Here is an 18,385-nt window from a genome sequence, read left to right as displayed (position 1 = left end):
ACAAAAGATTCATTTACATCTTTATGAGAAATCAAACGATTTGATCCTTTTTCCTCATAAAATGCAAATAGCTCCCACTAACTTGCTAAGATCCATGATGGATGGATCTCTACAACTTACATGTCTTGTGATTAGTAGTTTTACACATATATTATCAAGACTATCTTAATAATGGTTTCGGAAACCCATATTATGTCAAAACATTGAATCACCATTTAGTTGTAGCTAGCAATCTTCGAATTAATTGAAACTAAGACTACGTCAAAAATGGTTCCTTCAAAGTCAACCATTCGCTTTGATTGTAGTCACCTTAAGCTACCAATTAGCTTTGAAGGTTTCATTATTTCGAGTCAAATGGTACTTTACCATTTCCTTGAGTATATATCGTATATGCACTCAATGTAGTCATAAAGTTCAAAACCATTCAACTGAGACGGTTTATAAATCCTTATCGACTACCTTGGAGCTTGTGGTATAGGAACTAGGTTGTTATATTTGTTGATTACTTTCTTGTTTCTCAAAGAACCCATTCTTCGAGTTCTATTTCTCGTTCATTTGCTTTTAGGCAAATCACATTGTAGAATTACAATGAACTACCCAACAAAACAACATTTGTTAGTTGGTTTATAGAAGCGATATCCAAAAGTTATTTTAAGGATATCCTACAAGATTATTATCAAACAAATATTGCTTGTTAGCACACAACCCCAAATCTTTAACATGCTTAAGATTTGTCTTTCTTTTCCAACTACATCTTATGGAGTCATGAAAATATTGGAAGATCTTCTCATTGACAATCATATTGTTTTTAGAAGTATATATCCTATATATGGGTATTAGATAACATCTAACGAACTAAATCTTATTCAAGTTCGTTCTTCTCCTAATGGAGAAATATATTATCTTATGATGCTATTTTCCTTGATATCTTTCAAGGAAACTTATCTAAAGTGTTATCTTTCCTTGGATCAAATCTAAGGAGGTAAATACTTTAGATGTCTTAATCATCAACTTACATTACTTGAATTCTTTGAAACATTTTGCAAAGTATTCGGACTTGTGTTTATTCAAAATAAACTATAGTCCAACCGAGAGTGATCTTCGGTGAATGTTATTCAACATGAGTAGTATTTATGTTTGTGGACAAGTGCCACTAACATTTAAGTGAATTAACCTCAACAACTTTGTGATTCTTTCTTCTTTCCAAAAGAATAAAGATTCAAACATTTTGCCTCTGTACAATTTTAACAAGAAGGTATTGGATCCGGACCTAACGATCCAAAGCGTCCATCTATGACCAACTCGTAATTTATGTTTTAGAGGTATCACAACTTTAGTTGAGATTAGTCACTACCTTGCAACCTTTTGGGTTTTAAGCATCATTATTTTCTAAACAGTTAACACTACCATATTATCTCTACTATAGAGATAATTAATTAGATTACCATAATCCAATCATTGATTAATAAAGAACATTGTTTTGTCAAACAAAACATTTATCCATTTCACATAGTGACGGAATTTAGTTCCTTAAAATTGGAATATAAAGACAATCTATGTTTTTCCAATTTCTTTGGTAGTTTATATGAGGAAGTAAGTACCATCTGCTTTCGCAGAGATCTACATTTGATTCACGTTTCGAATGTGAAGTACTTTCTCTTCTCTCATTTATCTTCTACTTCTTATTAGCCACACTTTTACAACGATTGTAAAACATAGTTGCTAATACGAAATCAAGCATTCAAGTAGAAGAACCAACTGTTTTGAACTTTTCAAGAACAATTTACAACACCTTCGAAAGGTGTATTCTTGACACTTGCAAGACATTTCTTGCAAATACCCATTCCAATGTCCATCCTTTCATAAAGAAAGTTTGTTCCCTTGGAGTTATTTATCTTCTTTATTTGACTTTCACCTTTGACTACATTAGTCATGGTCCCTAAACTCCCACTATCTCTCTTGAAACCTTTTTCAATTGTGTTATACACATCAAACATTTTGGAGAGCATGTGGTTATTTTTCACTACATAGTTTACAATAAACTTAGTGAACGATTAGGATAGGGAAACAAAGGTGAAGTCCTTGCCTAGTTTCCGTCTCGTTAAGTGGTTTATCACTTCAACATTCAATGATTCAAAATCATCATAAGTCCATGTTAATGGACTATTTTTGTCAACCAACCATTATGTTCTAAACATAATTACAAACCTTCAAGAGTTGTACAAGGCAACTCTCATTTCTTCATACAACAATTTGTAAGTGAAGAAACATGGCACATAAAGTGTTCATGCCTTTGTGCTTTCTTCTCAAGTTCTTTGTTCATTTAACAAAGAAATAAGCACTAGTGTTTGCATTGACTAAGAGTTGTTCAAAGCAACTCCTATTTCTTCATACAACAAATTGTAATTGAAGAATTATGACATTAAAAGTGTTGTCCTCTTTATGATAGACCTTTTCTAACATATTCTTCTAATGATACATTATCAATAGGAAGATTGTGAGGATGAGACTACTTTGGTACTTTTACAAGCCATTAAAGACAATCTATGGTTTTGTAGTACCAAGTCCGTAAACTAAACGTTCGGTTTTGTCAAGTGTTGGATAGCGTTTGCAAATATATTGGTAAACAAATACATAACGAATATAAATTGATTGATTTTAAGCCATTTGATTCGGGTCTTTAAATCAAATAGCATCACCTACTATTTTTGGCAAATTCCATATCCCTCATAGGAATTCGAGAGTTTTGGATGAAACTCTTAGTAGGTTATGGGAGGCTCACTATTACCAAGCCCACCTCACGATGATACGATGTATGGCTAGCAACAATAATAATGAGAGAGTACGCTTACTCATTTGCAACTAATGCAAGTACCCATCTTATTTGGCCTCTAGAGAATGTAACCTCACAATGATATGATATTGGTTCCATTGCACTTAGTTAAGTTCTTCCCACCATGCTTAGTGCGTGAAGGGGTTCAAGAATAGCCTCACGATGATACGATATATAGCTATCCTCGTTGCCTACACTCACCTCATCATATGTTTATGGATTCCTCCTGAGTATAAGCATGCACTGTGTACTCCCCCATGATAGGGTGAAGCCGGTGTACAAGTCATAAACGATTGGATCCCACCACGGTGGAAGGCCACGAAGAGATATTCTAAACATCTCTCGCTTATCAACTTAATATTGGTTTGGTTGAGGGTTTTAGGTCTCATCACATATCAACATACATTTTAATCTCTATTAAAACAATTTTGGTCCTATTACAACTATTGGTCCATCTCATTGTTTTAGTTGTACATAATACTCCCACTATGCTTTTAAAACGATTTTTAAAGCAAGAGTATATGATACTACTAACATAAACTTTGCATTCATTTGATGGACTATATAGTTGCCTTAGGGCCTAAGGATGATTATGAACCTTTGTTTAGATTCAACACGAGCCTTGTGTTGAATCTCGGTCTAGGAATGGTGATTGATTTTAGTTACGCGTTTAATCACATTAAGGCGTGTTGTCTTAGGGGCGTTGGACCCAACTACTTCATTTTCATGCATATCGTATAAAGCAAGAAAGAAGTACTTCAAAGTAAAGGTGAGCTTATGCTCATTACAACATTTGCATATAACAAATTACTTTAAAGTAAAGAAGAGCTTAAGCCCTTTTACAACATTTGATCAAATCAAATTACAACCAAAATTTAATCTACACATTCCCATGGTTCAAACAAATTTGAAACGCCTTTCACATAGCTCAATTATATTAGGCTTAGGTTCATAATCACCCTTTAATTAATTAACACTTTAACTAATTAATTGAATGCAACATTTTCATTTGGTTTTTGTATCCATAAGATTGATTTAAATGGAGCTAAACAAAATGAAAATCCAATTCTCATTTAAAGAGACAAAACAATTTTGTTCTCATCCTATTTGGGCCATCATGCAATAACCTCAACTTTTGGGCCATATTGCAATAACAAAAACTTTTGGGGTCACTTTGTATAATACACAAAAGTCACAACTTCATGTAAATACAACTAGAACCCAAACTTTTAATAATGCAAAAACTTCATTAAAGGAACAAAACAATTTGTTCTTTAGCGTTTTTGGACCTTAACGTAAAAACGTAAACTTTTGGGCCAAAGTGCAAATACACAAAAGTATCAAAACTTTATGTAATTGCATAAAAGCCCCAAAAGTACTCCCTTTGAGGGAGTGGCTGGTTTTGGGGAGGGATAAGGTTGGTGTGTGTGTTGATTAGTGAGTTTTGTCAAAAACATGCAAGTGTATGTAAGATAAGTTTATGAAATAATTCAATCACAATTATTTCAATCATCATTTATACAAATATCTAACACTTTAAATACATAATAAATCATTTAAAAACATATCACATATACTTTATGAAATAATTCAAAACTTTGAATCAATACACCAAACCTTTTTGTTCTTGGCAAGAACATCAAGAACAATGAAGAACATCCATGAAAAACCCAAATTTTTCCATGAACTTTTTCCACCCAAAAACATTCCAAAACCATTCTTACTTAAGGGAAATAACATCTAACCAAACTAGGGTACTTAGGGGTTCCAAAGAACACATTAAAACACTTTTAACAAGTCAAACAAGAACCCAAAAATCCACCCTTTGGATTTGGCCGAATTTTCCCAAAAGCATGGCACCAAATTTTAGCTCCAATATTCATGCTCATATGAACAACATCTACAACATTTGAGATAGCAAATTTTCCAACAAAATTTACTTTCAAAGAAGCAAGAATAAAGCTTGTAACAATTACAACTTTTAAATCACAAACTTATGAACTACAAAACACAAAAGGATTCACCAACTACTAGACCTAGGCTCTGATACCACTTGAAGGAATTATTTTGTAAAACATGTTCATTTGAGCAACATCATATAGCATGCAATTAACAATTAAAAGGCGGAATCATGCTTGTATGTACTCAAAAACAAAACATGACCATGAAATTCAAAGCCTAGTAGATTGGTGAACCAATAATCAACTCAAAAACAAAGTGAGTTGAAATTAATACCTTTGTAGATTCCTCTTTGCATAAGCAAAGGCTAATCACCCAAAGAGATAAGGGCCTTCATTCCTTGCTTCTTAGATCCATGGATTTGGATGGAAGAATAGGTTCTCCAAGTTCCCAAAATTGAGAATCTCTAATTCTCGACACCAAGGTTCGATTGTAGAAGAAATGAGTGACCTTGGAGTAGTAGGATTGCTAGATGTACCCTCCAAGGTGTTGTCCTCTTTAGAGAGAAAATGGAGAGACAATTCTCACCCATTTTCCCCAAAAATAAACCCTTATTTCACTTAATGAATATTTGGCTATAAAATTATTTATATAGTCACTTCTTTAAGTGACCTAAACAACCAAAACCCTAATTCATTTCATCATGGCTGGCCATTTAGGGGATTTTGGGCTTTTGGGCTTTAATGAATCTTCATTCATTAAATTGTCATACAACTTAAGTTAATGGGCTTGACGTTCGAAGCCCATTGGGCCTTAAGGTCCAAAACTATCCCGAAGTCTTTAACGAACTTATTCGTTTGATTAATTAACATATTAATTCATCCTTGCCATAAATAAATGATTAAACCATTTAATCATTCTTACTCATTTCCGTTTAATCTCCAATCTCCACATTTCACGGTGTGCGATCCATTAGGTTCCTTTTAGCGAGGTAGTGGGCGATTAAAACCATTTTACATCGATTGTGAATTGAAACTATTTTCAATTCTCCCTTTAGTGATTATACACGTTTAGGGCTTCCACAAACCATGAGTGACACCTAGCAGCATATCATGGTTACCCAAGCCAATCAGAAGAGGTTAGAGAACCTATTCAGTTCGGGATTACAAATGCAATACGGTCCTTCTCTAATCTAATACTCTTGACCACATTGTTTGGTTTGATAGTTTATTTTCTCATGTCTACTATCCAATGTGTGTCTTGTGCTTATATGATTACCTTGAATGTGATTCGGAACGCATTCCCTAATCTCATTCATACTCTGGCCAGAGATTCAAATCATATCAGAGAGTATTCTCCCTCAAACGGTTTGAAGGTTAGAGATCCCTTGTTGCGCATTCACTTGTCTCCATAGCTAAGCGGCTTGACCCCAACGATGCCGTGGACACCCTCCTGGTGGGATGACTTTGACATAATCAAAGATCAAGGTCTTAACCACAAGACAACTATGATGCCTCAGGTCAAAGGACTACTTTGCATTATCCCAACCATGAGTTCTTATGTGACATGGAATATGAGAACTCTTCGTTGATCGCGTTCAGTGAACTCATTCTCTATTGAGCACCTACCGTACTTGTCTTGATGTCACACACACCAATGATTCGAGACTAATCACTCTCCCTGAGAGAAGACATAGTACGTACCGATCTTGACGGACTGTCAATGCCCAATTGGCAATCCTATGATCAGGAACGTTTAGGATGTGTCTACGAAAGAATGGTCTCAAGAATCTAACTTCATTAGATTACATTCTCTCAATCACAAATTCCTTGGACTTTATCGTTTAAGCATATAACATTTATATGAGACGGCTCAAACAATAATCTTTGCCCTTTATATGTAAAACTAGATTAGTTTAACATGTGAAATGTCCGTAAAGTATCATCACATGATTGGCTTTAGGGCACATTTCCAACAATTACTAGGTCCATTCATTCTCTAATGTGGAATTTAACTCTCAACAAACACACCATATATGTCAGTACAGATTCATGCAAAGCTAACCAATACAACACATATCAATGCATGTATGCTGCTAAGCTCAATCAATGCGACACACATGCTAGGCGCATTTACTTATTTACAAGGCATGTATAGGGGTGAGTTCAGTACAGTTACCATACTAAAGCCCTCGTACCAATTACCGTACCAAACTTTCGGTTTGGCAAAATCTATTACCATTACCGTACCGAACTTTCAGTATACCAAAGTTCGGTATTGTCAAATAGTTCGGTTGGTATGGTATAGCAATGTTAATTGCCACTTTGTTTTGGGATAAAATCTGTTTTTGTTTTTTTTTAACCTAATTCAAGGGCAAAACTTTTTTTTTTTTGTACCTTTTATCTCATACATTGTAATCTAAATTCATCTATTATTCATCATTCACAATTCGCACACACAATAATTCAAATGATGCATCAAGATTCATGATAAAAATTAAGCTTACAATCCAAATAGAAGTTACGAACCAAAACAAATAGAAGTTAACAATCCAAATAGAAGTTAAAGTTTCAAACCAAATGAAAATTGGAACTAAACTTCAAAAAGTAAAATTCATTGATCAATTCTTCAAGTTTGAGATGTCGAAGCTTTTGGTGGAGGCATTGAACATGTAGAAGATTGAGCTTGTATCAAGCCTACATTACAAACAAAGAAAACATATTTGTAGTAAGAAGAATTTAAGTTGAAAACCATTTAATAACAAATTTACTAAAAAAATTAAAGCATATCTTACTTCTTTTCACTTCTTCCATTTCCTTGCAAAATTGAAGCATATCTTCCCTTGGTTTCTTGTAGAAGTTTACTTCATCCACCCTAAGTCAATCACTAGTACACACTAGTACCTCTATCATTTTAGGAGTCAAGGATGCCCTAAAAGGGTCCACAACCCTCATCCCTAAGCTAAATGCATTTTCACTATCAATGGTGGAAGAGGGGATTGCAAAGATATCCTTGGATATTTGTGAAAGAATTGGGAACTCTTTTGTGTTTTATTTCTACTAACTCAAGAGATCAAAGTCACCAACAACAATGCTAATATAAGTAGGGGTTTATTTTCAAATTATTGAAATATTATAAATGTGTTATATAATTTATAAATTATTTATTGTATTATATTTTCGATACGGTATGGTGATACTATGGTAATAGTATCAATTATCAATATCGTACCTTGAAATTTTGGTACGGTACAATACCGTACACCATTACCGATCGATACAAAAAATTTGACACAAAATCAGTATGGCACAATTGGTAATTCGGTTGGCACGACAATTTAGCAAAAAAATCCACCGTAGGCATTTGATGAAATCCACCTCCTTCAATTCACCAAATCCACCATCATTCTCGACCTGTCCTTTGCCCTCAGCGACTTCCCATTTTCTGTCTCTGACCTCCCCATGCTCTCCTACCACTACATTCAGAAGGGCCTTCTCTTCCCCACCATCCCCTTCGCCCTCATCCCCCTCCTCAAATCCTCATTTTTCCATTTGTGTGGGTTTTGTCTCTACTCTTTGCAAGAACGTCATTGTACTATGACCCAACCAGTCATGAGCGACCGTATATCCAGCCTCGCCAACTTTTTGGGTTGGGCATCTTTCAGAGAGTCTGATTCGAGAACTTCATGTGCCACAGTAGCTTGCAAATTGAGCTCAGCAACTGGGCCAATTTCAGCACCAGCCAAAATGGAAGTAAGCCCTCCTAGGGATGGGCAAATACCCATTGGTTATGGGTAACCACGGTTATCCACCCATTTAAATTTGACGGTTATGGTTATGGGTATAACTGTTTACCCGTGAAATTTAAATGGACTGTTATGGGTATTACCCACGGTTATAAACGGGTACCCAAAAAAGTTTCTAACTAGGTGATATGAGCATATTTATGCAACTTAGTGAGCTTGTTTCTTGGCATTTACTTAGTTTAATTCTAGTTATTTTAGTACTTTAAGCTATTTTCGTGTGTTTGTAGGTTTAAATAACAAAGTTGGCAACAAAGTGCTATTTGGAGCACTTTGGAGCATTTTTGGGCCAAGATTGGATAGTGCAAGCATGGAGACATGAGGATGGATGTTTTTGAAGATTAGAAGGCTAGAAATTAGCATGTGTGTGTGCAAGTGTGTTGACCTACAACTACAAACACTCATCCACTAAACCCATTACATCCACTCATTACCAAACATCCATCCACTACACCCATTACATCCACTCATTACCAAACACTCACCCACTAGCCCTATTACATCCACTCATTACCAAACATTCACCCACTACACCCATTACATCCCACTCATTACCAAACATTCACCCACTACACCCATTACATCCACTCATTACCAAACATCCATCCACCACACCCATTACATCCACTCATTACCACAACACTCATCACTACCACCTTAATTGGATGGTGGTCCTCTCCCTAGCCTATAAATACATCCACCCTTCACCATAACAAGAGAGAGGAAAACCAGAGGAGAACACAATCCACCCATCCACCCTTCACCATAACTCACCTATATCCATCCACCACCATAATTTACCACTCATCCATCAAACCACACCTTGTGCCGCAACAAAGAGAAGAAGGAGGACCCTTGGACGTGCTTGCCATTCAAGTTGGATTGTTGGAGCGTTTTTAGGTGTTTTCATTCTTTTGTTTTCAATGTCTAAATTTGTTTATCTTTGCTTTGTGAGTATGAGGAACTAAACCCCCTTAGCTAGGGGGAATTCGAAACCATGTTCATGCTTGCAATATGATTTGATTACCTTCAGTTGTGATTTCATAAGTTGTGAATTCAATTTGTTTAACTGCTTGATTGATAACTTATTCGTGTATGTTTATTAAGAGTGCACACTTAGTTTGCATGCATGAATACGATGCTAGAGTATAAGGGAGTTTCACCTAATAGTTACAAACTTATATTCACAAGTAGTGGAGGTCGCTTATAAATGATCGCGTTAAATGAATTCTTGGCAGGAGTTTCATACTCATCATAGTAACGAATGCCTCGTCAATACTTATAGTTTTCATAATGCTTAATGATCTTTGGTTGTATGTTTATTGTGTTGTTCACGTAAAGGACTTTTGAAGAATGCTTGAATTGTTGTATGCGCTTTCCCATCCAATTCAATAACTTAAGGAGAACTTGAAGGTTAATTTAAGCGGACTTAATTAATCTGGGGTGTTGAGTTTCATGATTGATTGAAAGAACAACTGAAAATTGGTTTATATGCAAGTATGTCATGTGTGGAGAAGAACCCTCTAGCTAGCCCATCATCCGTAGTTTACCCAAATTCGTCCAAAATCTGTTTTAGTTTACAATCTGTTTGTTTTGTTTTCAAATTCGTCAAAATTAATTCCCCCTTTACTTTAAAGTGTTTTATTAGTCAAAATCTGTTTTGATTTGTGTTTTTAAGTGTCTTGAGTCAAGTTAGAACCTAATTTCGTCCAAAACCATCCCTAGAGTCAGTTTAGAGTCTAAGTCATCGTTTTAAGCAGTTTTGAGTCTTTTTAACTAGTTTTGAGTCTTTTTAGTTTGTATTGCATCTTTTGAGTCTAGTTTGGTGTTTTAAACTTAATTTTACGTTTTTAAGTCAGTTTCAAGTGTTTTAGCAATCCCTCCTAATCCCCGGCCTAGAACGATCCCTACTTACATTCTTTACTACAATTGACAACAAGAGGGTTTAATTTGTGTGTTAAGATAATTTTCGCATCACTAGGTTTAGTATCCCAAGATATATTTGGTTATAAAGGGCCATAATATATATATATATATATATATATATATATATATATATATATAGCAGTTTTGTTTTTGAGTCTTTTAGAACTTTGACCAATTCAAGATAATGATTACCTTGAGCATTTAGAAATATGTTATTATCAGATGATGCATACCTATATATATTTAATTGACCTCGAGTTTTCAATAAATATTTGACCCCAAAATTAGAAATCGATTAAATGGCTTGGATCAATGAACATATGTTTCTAAATAAAAATGAAAATATTTATCAAATTAGCTTCTTAGTAGACTAATGCATACTTTCACACACACACACACACACACATATATATATATACAAGAATATTAATTAACCTACAACCATGCATGATTCTTGTAATAGATTGATCGTCAAATAATTGGGAGACATCGCATATATTCACATGTTAAATGTTAGAAAAAAAAAATTATGACAAATTTCTTTTTAATTTTCAAGTTGTTAAAAAAATAGACGGGTAAAAAAAAAAAGTAAACGGTTATGCGGTTATGGGTAACTGGGTATGCGGTTATGGGTATGATTAACCATTTATAAACGGTTATGGGTATAGGTATACCTGTTTATGTAAATACCCAACGGTAAACGGTTATGGGTAAATAACCGCGGTTACCCGGCCGTCATAACCGTTGCCCATCCCTAAGCCCTCCCCTCTCTCTCAACTTTCTCTCTTTAACAAATGCGTCTGTTCGAATTAGGTTTGTGAATTGTGTGCTAAATTTGATCAAATTTATGGTTTTTAACACATATATCTTACCATTTGTATACTAACACACGATATACCATCTCATGTGCCCGATCATATTGAAAAATCTCTCTTCTACGAGAACGTTGGGTAGGTTAAGGAAGAAGGTGGATTTGGTGAATTGAAGAGGGAGGGGCCCACTCTTTTTTATTTAATCTTTTGCCACAAAAAATTATTTCCTTTTTAAATTAATTAATTTATAATTTAGTTTTTGCCTACACAGCAAAATTGATAGCCATGTCAGCAAAAATATGGATCCTCCATTTACCACGTCATAACTTAATGACCAATTTGATGGATTGACTAACGTAGGTCTGACAGGGCAACGAATTCATAATTTTGCATTGCAATGTTCTAAAGATGAGATATGCGTTTGTATGTGATTTAAAATTGAGATTGTAAAATGTATTTTGTCCAAAAAAATAAAATAAAAAATAGGACTTCCTCTCTTCTTTTTATTTTTATTTTTTAAATTTTTCAGAAAAAAAAAAAAGAAAAAAAAAGCCAATTGGGATCTCTCAAGTTCTGAACCACATATATCATATGATGTATGCAAAGCTATCCTCTCACCAATCAACATTTATGTCAAACACTTAGTATTAGAAAAAAGTAAAGTATCCACAAACACATGCTACTATAAAAAAAACAAACAAGCAAACAAGGACAGCCTAAAAGCTCTCAGCACACAGCAGCAGCAGACTTAAGAGGAGCCAAGCTTTCCCCCATCCCTGTCACTGGCATGGACCGTGAGCTTGGGGATTACTAGCAAGCAGTGAACATCTCTCGTGCCGTCGAGTCATTGGAAGATTCATGGCCACCGTGCTTGTCCATGCAATTCCATTTCCGACAGTGCCTAGACTGAGACCCAAAAACATGGCGGCACCTGCTCGCTGTTTGGTCTCGACCGCACATCAAAGCACGAGATTTGTTGGGTTATGGCGACACACTTGCACAGTGAGATCAGTAGCAGAAGAAAGTTCCAGTTCCAGCTCCAGCTCCAGCTCCAGCTTGGACGTTGGGGATGATGAGGTTATTAAGACCCAGCTTCTGGAAGCAATCAAAGGAATCAACAGAGGCATTTTCGGAGTCCCGTCTGCGAAGAAATCTCAGATTGAAGCTCTCGTCAACCAGCTCGAGTCTCGGAATCCTACTCCAGATCCTCTTCTTAATCTACAAAAGGTACCAAACAAAACATGGTATTTTGGTTGTGCATTAAATTACTGACTAGTTAAAGGTTGTGTGTTCATATGTAAATCTATTGATTTAGTTTTGATTTGTTTGTTTAATTGGAAGGTGGGTGGATGCTGGAAACTTGTGTACAGCACAATTACCATTTTAGGTTCGAAACGAACAAAGCTGGGATTGCGGGACTTCATCTCCTTGGGTGATTTCTTCCAGAATATTAACATTGCCAAGGTACACGCCACATAGAGTATAAACTTGTGTACAACACAAATACTATTTTGGGTTCAACACGAACAAAAGTGTATGCTGATTTGGTTTGTATTCTGCAATTGCGCGTTTGCTGATATGCCGAAACGGAGGGTAAAGCAGTTAATGTGATCAAGTTCGACGTGAGAGGATTGAATCTGTTTAATGGACGGCTGACAATTGAGGCCTCCTTCAAGAAAGCATCCAATTCAGTTAATTTTGCTCACCTTAACTTGTATTCATTTATTTAATCTGACTGCAACTTTCTAATTTTGATTACAACATACAAATCCTGTTCTCAAAGCTTTTCTGATTTGAAATCTTACAGCGAGTTGACATCAACTATGACAACTCCATGATCACTCCGAGTCAGGTATCTTACATTGTTTTGTAGCATGCATATCAGATTATTTTGTATCAGCATTTTTGGGTTTCTAATTCATGTCTGCTCGTTTTGATGCTTATAGTTAATGAGCGTGTTCCGGAAAAATTATGATATTCTGCTTGGGATCTTCAACCCAGAAGGATGGCTTGAGATCACGTATCCTAATAGTTACTACTTTGACGTAGGAGTGATCTCCTCTGTGCACGCTTGAGATTTTCTGATTTTCGAACGGTAGAGACTATATTGTTTCTTTAATTCAATTTCTTCAGATATGTTGATGATACCCTGAGAATAGGGAGGGATGATAAGGGCAACATCTTCATATTAGAGAGATCGCATGAAAGTTCGCTTTAAGCATCAAGACTCGGGTCATCATTATAAACTTACCGTCTGAAGGATCATTTTTGGAGGGTTACATTCACCATAGCTGTAATACTCATTCATTACAGCAGCTCTTGTCATTCTGTAAATTGTAATTTTGCAACTCATACAGCTGCAAATATCTACGGCCGAGCATCTTCTTCTTTCAAAATCCAAAGATACAATCAAGATAAAAGCAAGCATATACATACATATATGTGCTATCATGATGAGCAACGTACTACTTCAGTGACATATCTGTAAACTTAGGCATATATGGAATATATTTCCCGTCATTGATATTGATTGTTCGAAGTTATACATAGAGCTTCCTACAATTCAGCTATATAGAATGAAGAAAAAAAACCAAAAAGCAAAATCAAGTACAGAGTGTACATGCTATCTAAATTCGGGTTGCAGTTGGTAAATATTTCTAGTACTCCCCCTTAAGTTGGGAGAGTGAATATCAAGAACTCTAACCTTGCAGTGAGGACTCCGCATGTGGTAATTGTAAATCACGCAACAAACTCTGTAGGACCGTAGCCAAGTGAGTTCACAGAATGCACCAGTCATCGTCCTGTACTTGGCTTCTGTCAAGGAAAGTGAGATGGATTTTTCTCTTTGTTCTCCATGAAACCATTGCATTTCCAAACACACAATTCAGGCAGTGGATCTTCAAGTAAAGGGGCAGCCCGCCGGATTTGAAGATCATCGCAACAAGCACTTGGTTTTAATTTGTTCTCAATTAGAAATAACACGCCTTGTCATCAAGCATTTAGATACCGAAGTACTTGAAAACAGGTCTCCATATGAGCTCTACGAGGCTCATACATGATTATATTGAGAACATATACCGTATATGTGATGTTGGGTCGAGCGGTGTAAGATATATCAAACGACCTACCAATCGCCTATATTGGGAAAGATTCACCTCTCCTACATAAACCAACAAGGTTGTACAAGATTTACCTCCCCTACATGTGAAAAGAGCGTAATAAGCTGAGGACGAGGAAGGGGCATTACGTAAATTTCTTCTCCGAGGCCGCCATGATGAAAATTCATCTTGGTGTCCAGTTGATTGAGAGACTGATTGCAAGCAGTTGTAATGACAAGGTGACAACGCACAATGATCAAGATGGCCGTAAGGGAGAAGTGTCATGGTAGTCGATCCCCTCAGTTTGTCGAAAGCCCTTAGCCACAAGCTGAGCTTTATAACGCTCAATTCAATCATCGAATCATTGCTTAATCTTGTAGATCCATTTGCAGTTAATAGGCCACTTATTCAGACGAAGGGGAGCGATATTCAGGTATATATTTGTGGACGCAAGGGCCTCAAGTTCATCTTGCAAGGCATGTTGCCAATGAGCGTGAGAGGCTTTTTCGTGTCGGTTTTGCTTTCGATTAGCAGACTTTCTGACTTTGTCGTATGACCATGAGCTAATTGTTCTACACTTCTTACTGTGTCGCTTGCTACTTGGGCCGTGAGTGGGAACTTGGTTTCCATCTGAGTATGCGCCTTTGAATTGCTATTGTAATATGATGCCCATAAGTAATTTTCGACAAGTTATCGTGCTTAAATTTTTACAATTTTTCTTTTGAGTGGAAAATTATACATTCAGATCTCAACATGTTTGTTAGGTACACTCACTTTTCCTACTTAGACCTATGTACTTTATACAATGCCGGTATCACTTTCAAGTGATCTTGACATGCCCCGATCCCGATGTCCAAGGGAAATCGGGATGGCCATGTGTTGGCCGATACCCGAGGGTGACGCAAGCCATTTAATGAATACATATGCTAAGAACATGTAAAACATGCGTATAAAGCTATAGGAACGACATAATCGCCGCTAATAAATGCACCTAAGCACATAAAGGGTCCAATTAATAAAACTATACTCAAACGATTGAATTTCGGAAAACGGATGTCAAAAACGGATCCAGGACGTCGAAATTAGCCTAGAAGGGGTCCCCACCAAAACCCAAAAAAAGTCAACAAAAGTCAACCTGACCGGTCAACGGGTCCAGGTTAACCGGGCCTTAGGTTTGGGTTTGACCGGTTCAATAGGATGGGCCGGGCTTAAAGGGTTTTGGGTATCTAATGGGCTTGGGTTTGAAGGCCCGGCCCAAAGCTCTGGGCTAAAAGGCTTGGGCTCCAAGTGTGGGTCGATCGAGCTGGTTCTCGTCAAGAACGAACGCTGAAGCCTCCCGAGCTCCGGTCAACAACAATTTGACGATTTAACCTACGATCTACCAATTAAAATGATAATAGAGACGATAAGGAGGGTTTCTTACCTTCAATTCACCGTGAAATGGCTGGAATCAGCCGGACTTCGAGCTCGAACACCACGGCTCACTGGAGGAGTTTTGGGTGGACTCTGGTGTCCCGTGCTTCACAAAGACGAGGGAGGAAAAAGGTTGACACCGGTGGTGATGGTGACACCATTGTCACTGTTCGTTTGTCAACTTGGGTGTGTGAGTGGTTGGGTTTAATCGGGGAGAGGGAGAGAGGGTTCTGTGAAAGTGAGAGGGAGAGTGCTCGAGGAGAAGAGAAAGAAGGAGAGATAAAGTGAGGGTTTGCCACGTGGCAGGCAGGGAGAGGAGGAGAACTAAAGAGGGAATCCAAAAATAAGGGATCCAAATTGGGTACGGTTATGGACAGAAAGGTAATTTCATTATTTTTATATAAAATTTGTGAAATTACACTTAATTTTAGGGATGGGGGTTTCACAATCTACCCCCCTTAAAAGAATTTCATCCCCGAAATTACAACCTCAATTAAATAAATACGGATACTAGCTTTTCATCAATTCCTCCGTTTCCCATGTCACTTCCTCAACGGCATGGTTTCTCCACAGTATTTTTACCAACGGGATGACTATATTCCTCAGAGTCTTCTCCCGCCTGGTGCCTTAACATAACTTGCATCCTGATTCACCTCTAACGATTCCGGCTATATGACATGAGAGGGGTCCGGCACATACTTTCGTAGCATAGAAACATGGAATACGTTGTGAATCTGAAACAACTCCGATGGTAGCTCCAGTTTATAAGCAACCGTACCAATTCTCTTCGTAATCTAATAGGGACCAACATATCGAGGGCTCAACTTCCTTCGCTTACCAAATCGAACCACACCTTTCCAAGGTGACAACTTCAGGAAGACAAAGTCACCAACTGTATACTCACGATCCCTAGAGTGTCAGTCCGCAATGCTTTTCTGTTGATCTTGAACCGCCTTTAGATTTCTCTTTATCAACTGGATGTTAGTATTAGTGGTGTCAACAATTTCTGGCCCCACTAACACTCGTTCACCGACCTCTATATAACACAACGGTGTCCGACACACTTTCCCATACAATGCCTCAAATGGTGCCATGTCGATGCTAAAGTGATAGCTGTTGTTGTAAGCAAACTTGATCAGAGGCAAATAGTTATCCCAACTACCTTTCCACTGAAGAACAGACACTCTCAACATGTCCTCCAAGGTCTGAATTGTCCTATTTGATTGATCATCGGTCTGTGGATGATAAACAGTGTTGTACAACAACTGAGTATCCATGGCGTCATTGAATGCTCTCCAAAACCTGGAGGTGAACCTTGGATCTCTGTCCAAAACAATAGTGACAGGTACACCATGAAGTTTGACAATGTTATCGATTTAACAACTTTGCCAACTTCTCCAGTGTGTAAGTTTACCGAACGAGTAAGAAATGAGTAGTCTTGGTGAGTCGATCCACAATCACCCAAATGCCATCAAACCTCGACTGCGTCCTCGGCAACCCATACACAAAATCCATGATGATGTCTTCCCACTTCCATGCTCGTATAGGGAGATTCTGCATCAACCTTTCAGGTCTCTGTCTGTCTGCCTTCACTTGTTGGCAAATAATACATCTTCGCACATACTCCGCCACATCCTGTACCAATAGTAGAATGGACGGATAGTATGGTACAATTTGGTGCTCCAAGGATGCATGGCATATGCCGAGATGTGAGCCTCATTAAGAATCTCCTTTTTCACCGCCTCGTTGTCCTTAGGCATAAACAACCTATTTCCCATCACTAAGGCTCCATCTCTCCGGATAAAGTTGAGGTTCCACCATAAAACAAATTAGCAATATGGGGAATAGCTCAACATACTTATAAGCCAATGCAAGATCTCTTATCCCATCAATGTGATATTCGTTCTTGTTTGTACCATACTTGACCAATCCCGAAACTACTGAGCATCGGTCAACGTTATACCGTCAAAGACCCAGAAGAGTTTTTCCTCCAACCTGGAGGTCAATCACAGTGTGACACGTGTTGACATCAGAAGCCAATCACAACGCAACACGTGTCAACATCAGAAGCCAATCACAACACGACACGTGTCAATGTCAGAACAAAGCTGGAAACTCTTCTATAAAAGGAGATCATTCTTCGACAATATTTCCTAATGTCATTTTGTACTAAATCATTCACTAGTACTCACTAAAGGAGAGCTTGAACCTATGTACTTGTGTAAACCCTTCACAATTAATGAGAACTCATCTACTTCGTGGACGTAGCCAATTTGGGTGAACCACGTACATCTTGTGTTTGCTTCCATGTCCCTATCCATTTACATACTTATCCACACTAGTGACCAGAGCAATCTAGCGAAGGTCACAAACTTGACACTTTCTGTTGTACCAAAGTCCTCACTGATTTTGTGCATCAACATTTGGCACCGTCTATAGGAACGACACTTATTCCCACTCTCTTAAGCTTTGTTAAGCTGGTTTCCACCATTCGTACACTCTTTTTTGACCAGGCATCCATTTCCAACATGAGGAGTGAAGGAAGCCACAACACACAAAATGACACCCATCTTGCACCTGGTGCGAAGCAACGAAAGAAAGA

General features: G+C 37.3%; 1 protein-coding gene across 1 annotated transcript; it reads left to right on the top strand.

Annotated features, from left to right (window-relative positions):
* The first annotated feature begins 11,936 nt into the window (after positions 1 to 11,936).
* Positions 11,937 to 13,796, top strand: LOC126605489 (fibrillin-5, chloroplastic-like). The gene is made up of 6 exons (XM_050272901.1): positions 11,937 to 12,499; positions 12,614 to 12,736; positions 12,865 to 12,963; positions 13,080 to 13,124; positions 13,219 to 13,292; positions 13,406 to 13,796. The coding sequence occupies exons 1-6, from the start codon at positions 12,131 to 12,133 to the stop codon at positions 13,488 to 13,490; spliced, it is 795 nt and encodes a 264-aa protein (XP_050128858.1). The 5' UTR covers positions 11,937 to 12,130; the 3' UTR covers positions 13,491 to 13,796.
* Positions 13,797 to 18,385: the final 4,589 nt, after the last annotated feature.

The sequence above is a fragment of the Malus sylvestris genome, chromosome 15 (genome assembly GCF_916048215.2).
Source record: "Malus sylvestris chromosome 15, drMalSylv7.2, whole genome shotgun sequence".
Lineage (NCBI taxonomy): Eukaryota > Viridiplantae > Streptophyta > Magnoliopsida > Rosales > Rosaceae > Malus > Malus sylvestris.
The sequence above is the reverse complement of the archived record's forward strand: the minus strand, read 5'-3'. Positions and strand labels throughout refer to the sequence as shown.

Coding starts and splice junctions, on each gene's coding strand:
- LOC126605489 (XM_050272901.1), top strand. CDS start 12,131: ATGGCCACCGTGCTTGTCCATGCAATTCCATTTCCGACAGTGCCTAGA. Junction 12,500..12,613: donor CTCTTCTTAATCTACAAAAG/GTACCAAACAAA, acceptor TTTAATTGGAAG/GTGGGTGGATGCTGGAAACT. Junction 12,964..13,079: donor TCAAGAAAGCATCCAATTCA/GTTAATTTTGCT, acceptor GAAATCTTACAG/CGAGTTGACATCAACTATGA.